This window comes from Festucalex cinctus, chromosome 19 (assembly GCF_051991245.1).
Source record: "Festucalex cinctus isolate MCC-2025b chromosome 19, RoL_Fcin_1.0, whole genome shotgun sequence".
Classification (NCBI taxonomy): Eukaryota; Metazoa; Chordata; class Actinopteri; order Syngnathiformes; family Syngnathidae; genus Festucalex; species Festucalex cinctus.
In genome coordinates, this window is record NC_135429.1 from 8384700 (window position 1) to 8397550 (window position 12851).

Consider the following 12851-nt stretch of genomic DNA (forward strand, 5'->3'; position numbering starts at 1 on the left):
CAAATTAATCGTGATTAATATTTTCTTCATAATCGAGCATCCCTAATCAAACACATGAAGCTCGTAGCTGTGAATGCAGCCTATTTTATATTACAATAGCATTTAAAATCTGAAACTTTTGAAAAAGTAAACCATTTTATGACAAGCAGTACATTTTTCATTTTTGATCAACTCTTACTAAGTAAAATGCGATATTTTAAATGCGGTCATACTGGCGATTTTGTATTTTCCAAGGTTGATGCCGCTGCTGCTGTCGAAATAAAGGCAAAGAAACTGAGCTGACCTCATTCTTCCAGTTGCGTCCCAGGAAGTGTTCGGCCACGTGGGCGGGCAGGACGTTCTCCAGCAGCACTCGGTTGAGATTCTCCATGGTTTCGATCTCCTCGCACTCCCGCTTGAACTTGTCCCGCCACAGGAAGTCCAACCTACAGTAATATTCATTCTGTTACAGGAGGACACAGAGTAAAAGAGACACCTGCGTCATTCCCAGACAGCACTCGGCCGTGGATCAGCGTAAAGCACAACACAAGTTGATGAATAGGCCTCCTGCGTCAGAAGGCCGCGTTTTCTATTTTTTAATTTTTTTTAATGACTAATTCTTTTTTTATGGCTTGCCTGTGCAACACGGGGACTAGTGGTGAGTTCGCCTGCCTCATAAATATCAGGTTCTTGGGTTGATTCTAGTTAGCATTTTCTCCCTTCCAGCTTCTTCTCACACCCTCTATGGTTGTTGTCAAAATTCACAAATCACATCAAAGCTGGCGTCCGCACACACTTGCCATCATGTAAAGTGTGTCTGATTAAAGTCTAAATAAAATGTAGATGTTCCAGTAGGCTTTTCCTGCCATTTATTTTGCTTTCCATCAGACGGCAGAGGGTTTTATGCAAAAATTTATTAATAAAATGCAAGCTATTGGTGTAAAATGTGACGGTCTCTGCGGAATAATAAAATTAATTCAGTTCTTGAATTTATTTTAATATGTAGAAAAAAAATGGGTTACATTTGTTTACATAGATGTTAGATAGGCGCTCTAGAAAATTGATGGATGGGTTTGCTTTTATAGACCCAAAGTTAGTCGACACACGAAATGAACATCTCCGTAAGAAATGAGGAAAGCTCTGCTCTCATTGCTCACAAAACAGCAAACTATTTTGCATAAAAGGCAAGCCAATATTTCCTCATCCGTCACGCTTGAGATACTTTTGTCTACATTTTCCGTCTTAGTGCAAACGTCACCTATCCAGGTCAAACCCTCCCCGGAGTGTGCGTTTGCGTTGGAGACGGACGTCCCCGACTCACACATCCGGGAGCTGCAGGCTACCTGCTGGCCGGCCCCCGCCGAGGACGCGAGAGTTATTAGCCGTCGTCCACATGTGATGTATGCGAGCAGCGCAGCTTTTTCCTCCCTTGTGATTCGTGTAGGCCGCCAATTTAGCAGACGGGGCAAGTTTAAGCGCTGAGATCTATCTATATCAATGTACAGCATGTCTGGTCCAAGGGGAGAAAAAAAGTGGGGCAGTAGATTTGGGGGGGGGGGGGGGGGGGGGGGTGCATTTTGCAAAACAGCTAACGTGGTTGTAAACAAGCTTTGCTCTAAATGGATTGAAAAGGGCTCGTTTGAACTGACGCTGGAATTTTGCAATGCAAATGATCTGAAAGTTGGTGATTAAAATGGATGCCACAATATCCAGGATTAGTTTATGCATGGCTCGGCGACGCCATATTGATTTTTTTTGTTTTTTTTTTGTTTTGCATAACATCCACAATTACGTGGGCAGTGTTCAAGTGCCAGCAGCAGACATGAGTTTATTTTGTATTCAAGTTTGTGCTCATCTATTTAATGCTGAATAAGGCAAGGAAAAAGAAGAAAACCTCCTGAACAATATGTGGGAAAATATAAAACCTAATTAAAAAAAAAAAGTTTAAAAGCAAACAGTTCTGTGTACTTTTGCTGTTTTCTACTCCAATGTTTTCCACTTGCACACAGTTGCAGTCGGTGGATGGTTCAACCTCAATCAGCATGCAGGTCGGACAAACCTAATTATAGGAGAGTCACACTACACATTCGGCTTCCAAGACAGAATGTTCTCCTCCCATCTGTTGACAGCCGCACAGAATGAGGACATGCTGAGCTGTCTGGACCGACTGTGGCTCTCTGGGGGAAGGCGTGTGCCTTCTTGGTACCCTTGTTACTCTGGGGGGGCGCCCTCCCATCTCGAACATCTGCTGTGGGGTCAGCGCTGACGGATAGCTTTGCCAAAATCGAGATAAAACAAGCCAATGAAAAAGTGTGTCAGCGGAGCTTTTTATGTCTCGCTCACTTTGGTGACGTGGAGGGAGATGGAGGAAAGCGGGTCAACTTAAGCAGTTTCAAAGCTACAATAGCGTTTTGGATAATTGTTCTATTTTGTAGTTCAAGCAATGCTGAATGCTCAATAACGTACATTTTATGGACAAACATATTGAGACATACTTCTTAATCCAGTCCTGACTTTGGTCTGACTCTTCATCCTATCAAATCATTTTCCACTTTGGCTCAATTGACTGACTGGTATAAAATAATGTCAAACACGTTCAGTATGAATAATTTAGAACAATCACCGACCTGTCTGGCCAACACCAGCAGTGTGATGAAGAAGATGAAGAGGGACACAGAGCCCATTGTCTTTAGGTCCTTCAGGATTCCTGGTCTAGTCAGGAAGAACCACAAGACAAGAAAAACATCAGTATCAAATCATAATTGCCTTATTTTATCATAATTTACATGGATCTGAACTCATTCACCGGCAGCCTGTTTTACTGGATTTTCACCGATTTTGCAAGGCCCACAAAATATTGTGTTTTATTGCTATAAAAACATGGAGCCTACCAAAAGATAGATTAGAGTCTCTTCTTTTATCAGGAAAAAAAAAAAAAAGTACATTTCTATCCGTTTCCGTTTTGCAGCAATTAGCATTAGGATATAGCTGAGTTTCATCAATATTCACATTCCTGGTGAAAACACTGGCAAAAAGAGCTTGTTGCAACATGGCCCGGACTGATCTCTTATACTCTGTTGCCCCCTGTAGCCGTTTTGTGTCATAATTTCACTGCTTTAAGCCGCCGCTTAATTTCATAAGCTACATCAAAGCCTTCTGTACGCTCTTGCATAAAAAAACAAAAACGTCTAAATACATTTTTGGGGGTGAAGGACAAAGTATTACAAAACTGTTTACACTTTTTGTAGTTTGAATGAATTGGGTAATCTCAAATGCTGGGTTTTATGAAGACACTTTGGAAAAAAACAAAATTCTACAGAAGTAAAAATAACCAGGATAACGTAAGTGTTAACACCCACTTATAATTTCATGTTAGATAAGAGCATGCACAAAACTTCCACCCTTTAAAGTTCCTCCAATTAACCCAAAATAAAGTTCGTTCGAGTTGCTTTCGGAGGACATGTTCCCGAGAAAAAACCAGGAGCGAATGGCAAATATGCAAAACTAGCATGTGAATCCCTGCTTTTTATTCAGATTCCTTTCCCCATATACAGCCTCAGTGTAAACTCCTATTAAAAAAAAGTTGAGGTGAGATGAGGAAGAACATCCATTATCTGTCTCAGCAGTGACAATTCCAGCTGCCAATCAAAAGTGAACCCCCCCCCCCCACTGCGCCCAATGGAGAGCGCGCTCTGGTACCTGTCCGGCGTCTCGGTGGAATAAAGAGCTTCGCTGAATCCGTCGAGCAGCGAGGCGTGCGTCTGGAGGATGATGATGTTGTAGATCACCAAGGCGACCAGCATCACCACCATCTTCAGCTCGTAGTTGACCCTCAGGAATACCGAACACGACACCAAGCCCAGAATACAGCAGTAGATGAAGTACTGCGGAGTTATGGGACACAGAGGGACAAATGGTGTTTCCAACCCTTTTGTTTAATTTGAAATCACTCCCAATCTACAATTATTTTGATGTTGTGTGGTATTCATTAAAGGCACTTTTCCCCTGTTGACATTCAAATGCAGGAATCCTACTTTACGTGACATTCAAGAATGCAGTAAATAATAATAATAATAATAACGTTCTACTCAGATGGGGCTCTCGTGTGCACATTATGAATTCATCAGCCACACAAAGGTATGCTTTTGATCTATATTAATTCCCCTTGCATGTGAGACATATATCCTCCTGACTACCAGGGGAAAAAAAATATTGTCCAATCATGTTTTGATATTACCCAATCTTTGTGAACTGGAATACTGCAAAAGAATTAAAAAAAAAAGAAGTTATTTTTAAGCTATGATGTGTCCACTACAGAGGACATTTAAAAATAAAATAAAATAAATAAATGCTAGGCTCAAATACAGTTAAAATAATTCAAACAATACTTTGTGTTCTTAAGAGTCTTATAGAAAACATGCCAACAACATTTAAAGCCTAAATTTGTTCAATAAAAGGTTTTATACACTTACTTATCCTCTTCCCTAAAAGTGCTTGCACTGAGGGAAGCCATTTTCTTTCATGCTGCAATCAAAGGTAGCAAAGCCCCACCCCTACACATTTGGTATCATTGGAAAGCTCTGAATGTACTCAATAGAGCGCAAAAGTATACACTGGGTGGGAGATATTCAGGTTTAAAAATGTCCACTACAGAGGACAAATTTGAATTGCTGGTAGTCAAGAGGATATGGGGGCTCCAATCTCCGGGGTGAGCGAGTCTTTTTATTTTTTTTATTGACGAGAATCTCAACACGTCTACATTATCATGACTGTGGCAAGCAGGGAACTTTCTGGTGTCTTTCTGGGAAAACTTACTGGTAGATAAAATCGGCTTTCTCCTGCTGATTGAGCCTGGAAGGTGCCATTTGTTAGATTCACAGGGGGAGCGGTCGCCATCGCTTCAGGGGACGCCGCTGCCGAGACTTCCTGCATCGATCTCACAGGATCCTCCACAAAGAACTGCAGGCAATTGCAGAAAGAGTGAAATCGAGCGCAGTAAAACAATTTTGGGACATCTGAATTAGTATGACCACATCATCTAACTTGATTTCATTACAGTGTTAACGAAGTATCTTGTGAGTTCTGATTTTCTTTCATGGTAACCCAGCAAAACAAATTGAACACACACATCAGGCCTAACGCAAATCGACAACCTTAAGTGTTGTAATTGCGGCGCGCGATTGAAGCACAAAGCCCTCGCGACTGTCACGCATTATGTCCGCTTTGCACGCTAACTCGCTCGCAACGGCAATTTCAAGGGAAACGTGATGGCGGAGTTCCCCCTGCGCACGACGTTCGCCTCTCACCATGTTGAAGACGGCCATCACGAGGATGAGAGCGGTGGTCGTCATGGTGAGGACCAAACGCAGCCAAGGGTTGTTGGTGACGATGATGTGGGAGGAAGTGTTCAACCAGGGGAAAGAGCACGCCGATCCTTTCCGTCCTTGCTGGAGTGCAAATTAAAAAAAAAATGATATCGAGGTGTGAAAACAAATTAGTGGTTAACTGAAATGAATTCTGAAGAACTCTTTTTCAAAAGTCTTGGAAGCATGGACGATGCAATTAATGAAAATGCAACTATCCATTTTCAATAAAACAGGATCACTCAAATATTCATTATCACTTTAAAAAAAAAAAAAAAAAAAAGATCTTGAGGTGGCAAAATGAGTTTGGGGAAAGTGGTCTGATGAGACTTTGCAGACATTTCAAGTGTCCAACAAATAAACACATTGCATGGGGGCAAAATAATAGATTTTTATTTCATTTTATTTTATTTTTTTTAAATATGAAATTGCCCATGTTTGGGAATGTGGGTTTCCATCTGGCAGTGTCTTAACATCCCTGTAACACAGTTTGTCCCAAAAAGAAAAAAAAAAAAAAAAAAAAAAGAATTGTACACTTTACACCCTATTTTTTGGGGGTTGTTGAAAGTAGTTCATTTTAAGGGCAATTTTGTCTCATGCAAATGAGACGTAATGTTGGGCAAATAGTGAGTAGATATTTTGTTGCCATGACGACTAGAGGCCCTATGCCTAAAAATAAATAAATAAATAAATAAATAAAAAAAATCGAGCACCACACAAAAACAATTATCACCAGCCAATCACAGGGCACATATTAATTAAATATAATAATTCACACCTATGGACATTTTAGAGTCGTCAATGAACCTAACGTGCACATTTTTGGAATGTGGAAGGAAGCACGTGGAAAAGTATGAGGAGAACAAGCAGATTCAAACCCTGGACCTCAGAAATGTCAGAAATGTGCCCTGCTTTGTCACAGTCGAGTGAAATTCAGCACAACTCGTTGACAGACATTTTCAGGAATAGAAAAGATTGAGTTGGTTGCGTAATTTCACACTTGATGGGTGAGCAGCCACTCCGGGAAGTAATTCAGGTGCATAATACCTTGTTATTTAACATGGCTGACATTTCTCTATATAGAAAGAAATTGCTTTTAAATGTGTTCCGTTCTCACTACCAATCCAGAAGAAAAAAAAAAAAAACAAGAAAACAAATGACTTGATTATTGTCAGCTTTTTTTTTTTTTTTTCCTGCGGCGATCTTCCTCCATTTGTGTCCCTTACTATAAGGTCATTTTTATCAAGTCCCACTTTCACAATAGACAAAAAGATTTCCAATTTCCATGACAACCTCATTGAGTATTCCTGTGCACTTTTTAAGCTTTTATTGAGAAACGCGTGCTGAATTGATGATCTTTGCAAACCCATTAAAACAATCCCTTTCTAAGTGACATCCGGGTCAGACGTCAAGGTTATTGATAAGCACCGGTGGAATCGAGGCGACCCGTTTGACGATATATTCTTCGGAGAGAGAACGAGCAGACTGATGAGATCTTAAGAGGGAAGGATGATGTGTAAAGATTGTCATAAAACATTCCAGGCAGGTTGTAGCTTGGAAATAAAACTGACTTGAGTGGGATAACAAGAGAATGGAGGAGCGGAAAGATAAATCAGACCATATTGTGGAATGGGTTGCACTTGTATTACATTCCGCTACGATTGTCATCTCAGCTTAACCAAGTGGAACGTTTTGTTTCATTTATGATGGTACGAAGATCAAATGTTAGCCCAGAATTAAACAGATTCAAGATGCCAATAATAAATCGTATTAGTCCTTGCAATAAAGCCTGAATTGGACTTTAAGAGGACAACAATTGATGAGCTCTTTAGCTGTTATGTGAATACAAGTCAATGTATAAAATATATGCTCACCTGCAAACTCCAATTATAGTCAACTCTTCCAACTATGATCCCTGTATGGATTGGCACCTTCAGCAAGGAATTAACGAAATTAAAATGGCTGCTCGACCTTATTTGGTATTATTGGGGAATTTCTTTTTTTCTTCCATCAGCAAGAGATCAAAATTGGGATATTTGCAGGAGTCATAATTTAATTTTTCCAGTGTGCAAAAAAACTGGGTGGGCTGCGTCATGAAGGGCATTTGGCATAAAAACTGTGCCAAACAACTCATGTGGGCAGCTCGCTGTGGGACGAGCTGAAGGTCACAATATACTCATTCAGAGCTTGCAAGAGGAAATTCAAATTCTACTCTGTGTTATATATTTCTAAGATTGTAGAGTACATAACGCGGATGTGGAAAGCATTCACAGCTTGAAATTGATCTCTGGTGCATTGCCACTGATATTCCTTGGGAGGTTTCTGCAGCTTAATTGGAGATCTTAAATAGATGTAATTTCTTTAAAAAAATAAATAAGTTTTTCCGATATTGTCATTATTGGGTGCAGTAAGCAGATTAAAAAAAATAGTTGAACCTATTTTGGAATAAGACTATAAACACCATATTTGGAAAAGTGAAGTGGCGCCTGTTGATTGAGAAGTGCATGCATACCCACCAGGACGTGACCGGCAAAGCAAAGAAGCAGGATCAGTGCCAACAGCAAGAAGGCCAGGCCGAAGGATATCCCCAGCACTGCAGTTCTATGACACATACACATACGGAAAACCATTCAGCATTTACTCCTCATTCTTGATATCCCGCTCGAGGTCCATGTACTACTACTAGTATTCTCTTTGTCCTAAGACAAGTCAGCACAATAGAACAATGAATAGAGCGACTGTGTCGAAGTAGAATGTTTTTGCACTACTAGTAACCACTTTTTGCTTGGTAGTATGCAATTAAACCTTACCATGCTGGACTAGTAACATTAGTAGGCCCAACTAAGGGCATTTGTGATACACTAATAGCGTCCTGGACTCTACTAGTAGCACCCAAGTGTCTACCAATAGTTTGTACTCAATAGAAACAAGTGTTTTGCACAAATTTAACTAGTCTAGTGTGATCTAATAACTCTACTAGTTCACCTAATTGTCTTATTATTGAAGACATAAAGTGTACTAGTACATGGATCTTAAGATGGATACCACCATTACTGGATAAATGCTCAAAAAGCTTTATGGAAATAAATAAATGGCAACTACTAGGGATGTTCGATACCATTTTTTCCCCCTCCAGACAGGTACCAGTATGACATCTCTTGAATAGCCTCCACTACCGATACCAAGTATCGATACCTCTCGTACTTCTGGATAAATAACATTTCCCCAAATAAAAATATGACAGATAATTTTAAAAGAAGACTCTGAGATAGCATTTTTCCTTAAAATGCATCACATTGTTGGCAAATTTCTATTCTTCCCAATTGCAAATTTTGAGTTCCGAATCATAAAACAACCCACTAGAGGGCGGCTACCAGGTATCAGCCTGGTACTTGCCCATCCCTCGTAGGGCTGCACAATATATCGGAAAAAATATCGAAATCGCGATCTTGGCCTCTGCAATATGCATATCGCAAAGACATACAATAAGTTTGATATGTAATTTTATGCTTTTATCTGAATTTGACCAGTCAGACTGGCAGGTTTACCTGTTTGACATTTATTAAACATGACAAAAAAGGAGAGAAGACACTCAGTTCCAAGCTCTGGGGAAAAAATAAAATAAAAATCCCCTCCTCACCCTCTCTTTTAATTTGGTTTCCACGCCACTAGTTCCATGGGCATTCCAACCCTAATAATGCAAATGCAAAACATAGTTGGAACACAGTGTACTTAACAAAAATGTGCACATTATCGTGAGGTAAGTACAATTAATTCAGAATACATTGAGTTTGATTATTTTGCCTCATGAAAAAAAAAATGTAATTCTTTCATTAGATAATAAAAACGTCATTTCTTTAGGACTATGTTAAATATCGCAATAATATTGATATCGCTATATTCAGCAACTATATCGCATGATTTTCCAATATCGTGCAGCCCTAATCTCTAGTAACTACTAGTAGTACCCGTGACATTGTGACATTTTACAAGTTAATATGGAGCAATCACTCGTAGTACTCGTAGCACAGATGTCAACTAAGTGCACATTTTTTGTCTTATTAGTAACATGTAGTTAATCTACTAGTATTCCAAAGATGTGCCATGTCATACATGTAGTGGTAGGTAGAAATGGAAAAAAAAAAAAAAAAGTTACGAACACTGTTATTCAACTAGTGCGCCCAATTTGTTGTACTACTAAGCTGAATTGTTTTACTAGTGAGGTTCGTCAGTGTACTAGTACATGAACATTAAGGTTACAGTATATATTCTTCTATACACATGCGGATGGTAATCAATAAATGTCATAAAGATTCTAATGTATTCTGCCCAGCAATCCATTTATTTATCAGAAGTAAACATTTATCAGATTGTACTGAGGATCTATGTGTTTTTGTCACGCATCAGTGAGTGCGATTTAAGCAAGACCATCATAAAGTGGATGATGTCACCGCACGGCCCTGCCACAAACAGACCAACGCTTCCAAAATGAGAGGCCAAATTAGAAAATCAATCGACGTTCAGACGCCGAAGAACCCTTTCGACCCGCCCAGGCAGTAAATGAGCGAGACTCGCTCCCCTCGCCGCCACACTTTGATTTACCTGATCCATAATCACCAGCAGCACGCCGTCATTTCATCCCCGTCCGTATTTTAACATCCCGCCGACCGATGGCCGCCCCTCGGCGGGCTTCTTTAATGAGTCGACTGGCGTCAAATAGCTTTTCTAACATCAATCTGCCGCCCAGCTGGAGCTTATAGGCGACAGCGCGGCCGGTGACGTCTCCAGCGAGGCGATCGGGAGGAGTGAACTCACTTGGGCAAGACGAGGACTTGCACGATGAATATGCAGGAGAATATCAGGCAGGCGCATGTGATGTAGTACTTGAACGCAGGTAAGGTTGTGGATCGGTACTGTTGAGAGACGAGAGGATGTTAATTCATGACAGAACCGTGATTCTGAATAAAATACTGTTACGGTAATTTATGCATGCTGCCTGATGTCAAACTGTTATCACCTTATCTACTAGGGGCTATTCAAATCAATTTCCCCCATTGAAATGCTAATAATCTGTTCCATCCCTTACATGTTTTTAGGATAGTGAATTTATGCCAGTGTTATTTCCATATAATTTGACCAATAATGGTCAAGACACACACACAAAAAAATAAAATTAAAATGAAAAAAATTTAAATCCTTAACATTTTCTTTTATGCCGGGGTCTAGACACACAAAAAAAAAAAAAAAAAAAAAAAAAAAAAAAAAAAAAAAAAAAAAAATCAATCTAGAATGCATTTATTTATTCATTTATTTGTTTATTTTTATATGTTGGTGTCATTTACAAATAATGTGACCAGTAATGGCCAAGACACAAAAAATAAATAAATAAAAATCCAATTTAACGTTTTTTTTTTAATTTTTTTTTTATGCCGGGGTCATTTAGATATAATTTGATCAATAATGGTAAATAAAAAATAATAAAATAAAAAATAAAATAAAATTAAAAAAAAAAAAAAGGAAAAAAAAAATCCAATTTAGAATTTTTTTTATATGCCAGTGTCATTTACATATAATTTGAACAATAACAGCCAAGACGCTTTAAAAAAAAAAAAAAAGTTTTCTATGCGTAAACCAGTTGGAGTCATTAAAAATCTGAATTGAGGTGCCATGAATCAGACCGCTTGAGAGCCCTAAACCCCAAAAAACAGACATTTAATTACATCTGAGCACATCTGCTGCATCCCTCTAAAACAGATTCAGCCTCAATTTGTTGTTTTAATTTTAATTGGCTGCACAGCTGTTGCATTAGTTAGCCATCCTGAATAGGGTTTTGCTTCCGAAGCAAAAAACAACTTTTAACTACTTCGAGGGCACTCAATGAACCCTAGACAGTTATCCAAGTCCAAAACAAGACTTTTTAATTGAACTTCCTGATAACGCGCATACAAGACGAGGCGCAGTATGGGAAAAAGAACTTGTTGCTGGCAGCTCTTTTAATGACCTCACTTACACAAGTAGCAATACACAGCAATTGATTGACTCTGAGAAGAATGGTGACTGCTGGTATTTTATATGCATTGGCTTCACCTCTGCCTCCAGGGCTTTGTTGTGAAAGAACAACGAGATCCTCTGGATGTCCTCTGACTTCAGCCATTGTCTGGAGAGCAGACAAACAAATGAGTTATTAATGATATAAGACACACAACTCACGATTCGATGTTTACTTCTGCGAGTTGATGCCGTCGATGGTGCGAATCATCCGCTCGTTGAGTTCTTCCTCAAACCTCCTCCTCTGCGACTTGGACCTGATTGAGTAGATTCAATTAAACATCAAAAGTGAAAACAGAGTCCCAAAGGGACGATCACAGCTCACCTGTCCCGTCGCTGGAAGTGGTACTGCCCCATTGGAACGTCCTAGCAACAAGAAGAACATTTTGACGTGTCGCATATGAAGCGTTCCACGATTAAAAGTATGACCGTGCCTGACCGTGGTGTTGATCTTGCCGTTGTCCGCGCTCATGCTGTCGCGGTGGTGGAGGTTGGCGAAGGGCTTGGCGGCGCCCCACGACTCCAGGTAGCGCGTCATGCGGACCGACGCCCTCATCTTGCCGCCATCCAGAGACGGGCGAGAGCGCAAGCCCAGCAGGGGGCTGTGCTTGTCCGTCTGGCACACAAAAAGAGAAATGTCACATTTGGTAAATATGTTTCCTTTTGGAGTAATGTTCCTTTATCCCGACGTTCCTGGCATTTCTTTCTCCCCAAAGTTTGGAGAACTATTTCTGAATACAACGTGTGAGAATTCGCTGGATGGTCCCTAGTGATTTACATTGACTCAAGTTTAATGGGGGGTGTAACAGGCCGACTAAAACCCGCTCCCTTAGGAATTGAAAGCGACACAGTCCTTAATGGTTGCGTTAATGCCACCACCACGGGTGCACTGACAGTGACATTCAATAACAATGACTGCAGAGACGACATCCCGTCAGCCGCTGGCCTCTATATGGCCTTATCCATTCAGAGCGTCTTGAAAATGTCATCAAAGTCCTGCTGCCTTTTTCTAATATCTGACAGGATATTAAAAAGCTCATAAATGTGAATGCAGAGGGTGAAAAGTGGAAGTCGTGTCATACATTGCCAAGGAATCATATGAAATAATCATTTTGCCATGTCTATGCTACTCTTATGTGCATTCAGTCCATGAATGTATATATGATATATGTATATATTTCTAATTCCGTTTTAACGCGCACTTCTCCTTTGCCGAGATAATCAGTGTAGCATAGAAACATAATGATCCGACAGTATGATTATTGCAAAAGTATGCCTTACAATAGAAGGGCATTCTAAAACTTACTCAATTAATTGGAAATGCAGTGGAAGAAAATAAATAAATCCTTTGCTTTTCTTTCATTTCTAAAAGTGTCTCTCCCATTTTTGAATGTCAGGGTACACTGTAAATACAACAGTGTTTTTAACTCACTTGCTCCCAAAAGGTATTATTATTTTTTG

The 12851-nt window shown here is 39.8% G+C and overlaps 1 protein-coding gene across 3 annotated transcripts in view; it reads right to left on the reverse strand.

Annotated features, from left to right (window-relative positions):
- The window catches only part of LOC144007313 (adenylate cyclase type 2-like), a 40123-nt gene that overhangs the window by 5089 nt on the left and 22183 nt on the right, over positions 1-12851 (reverse strand). For 2 of the 3 annotated variants that reach the window (XM_077506840.1, XM_077506841.1), the window contains exons 10-20: positions 11830-12006; positions 11716-11756; positions 11567-11647; positions 11430-11499; positions 10158-10255; positions 7859-7943; positions 5286-5426; positions 4795-4938; positions 3679-3863; positions 2607-2691; positions 284-442 (exon numbers count right to left, since the gene is read on the reverse strand). In XM_077506840.1, the coding sequence (XP_077362966.1) occupies positions 284-442; positions 2607-2691; positions 3679-3863; positions 4795-4938; positions 5286-5426; positions 7859-7943; positions 10158-10255; positions 11430-11499; positions 11567-11647; positions 11716-11756; positions 11830-12006 (1266 nt within the window). The remainder of the gene's footprint in view (positions 1-283; positions 443-2606; positions 2692-3678; positions 3864-4794; positions 4939-5285; positions 5427-7858; positions 7944-10157; positions 10256-11429; positions 11500-11566; positions 11648-11715; positions 11757-11829; positions 12007-12851) is intronic. The other variant, XM_077506842.1, reaches the window with a different exon arrangement.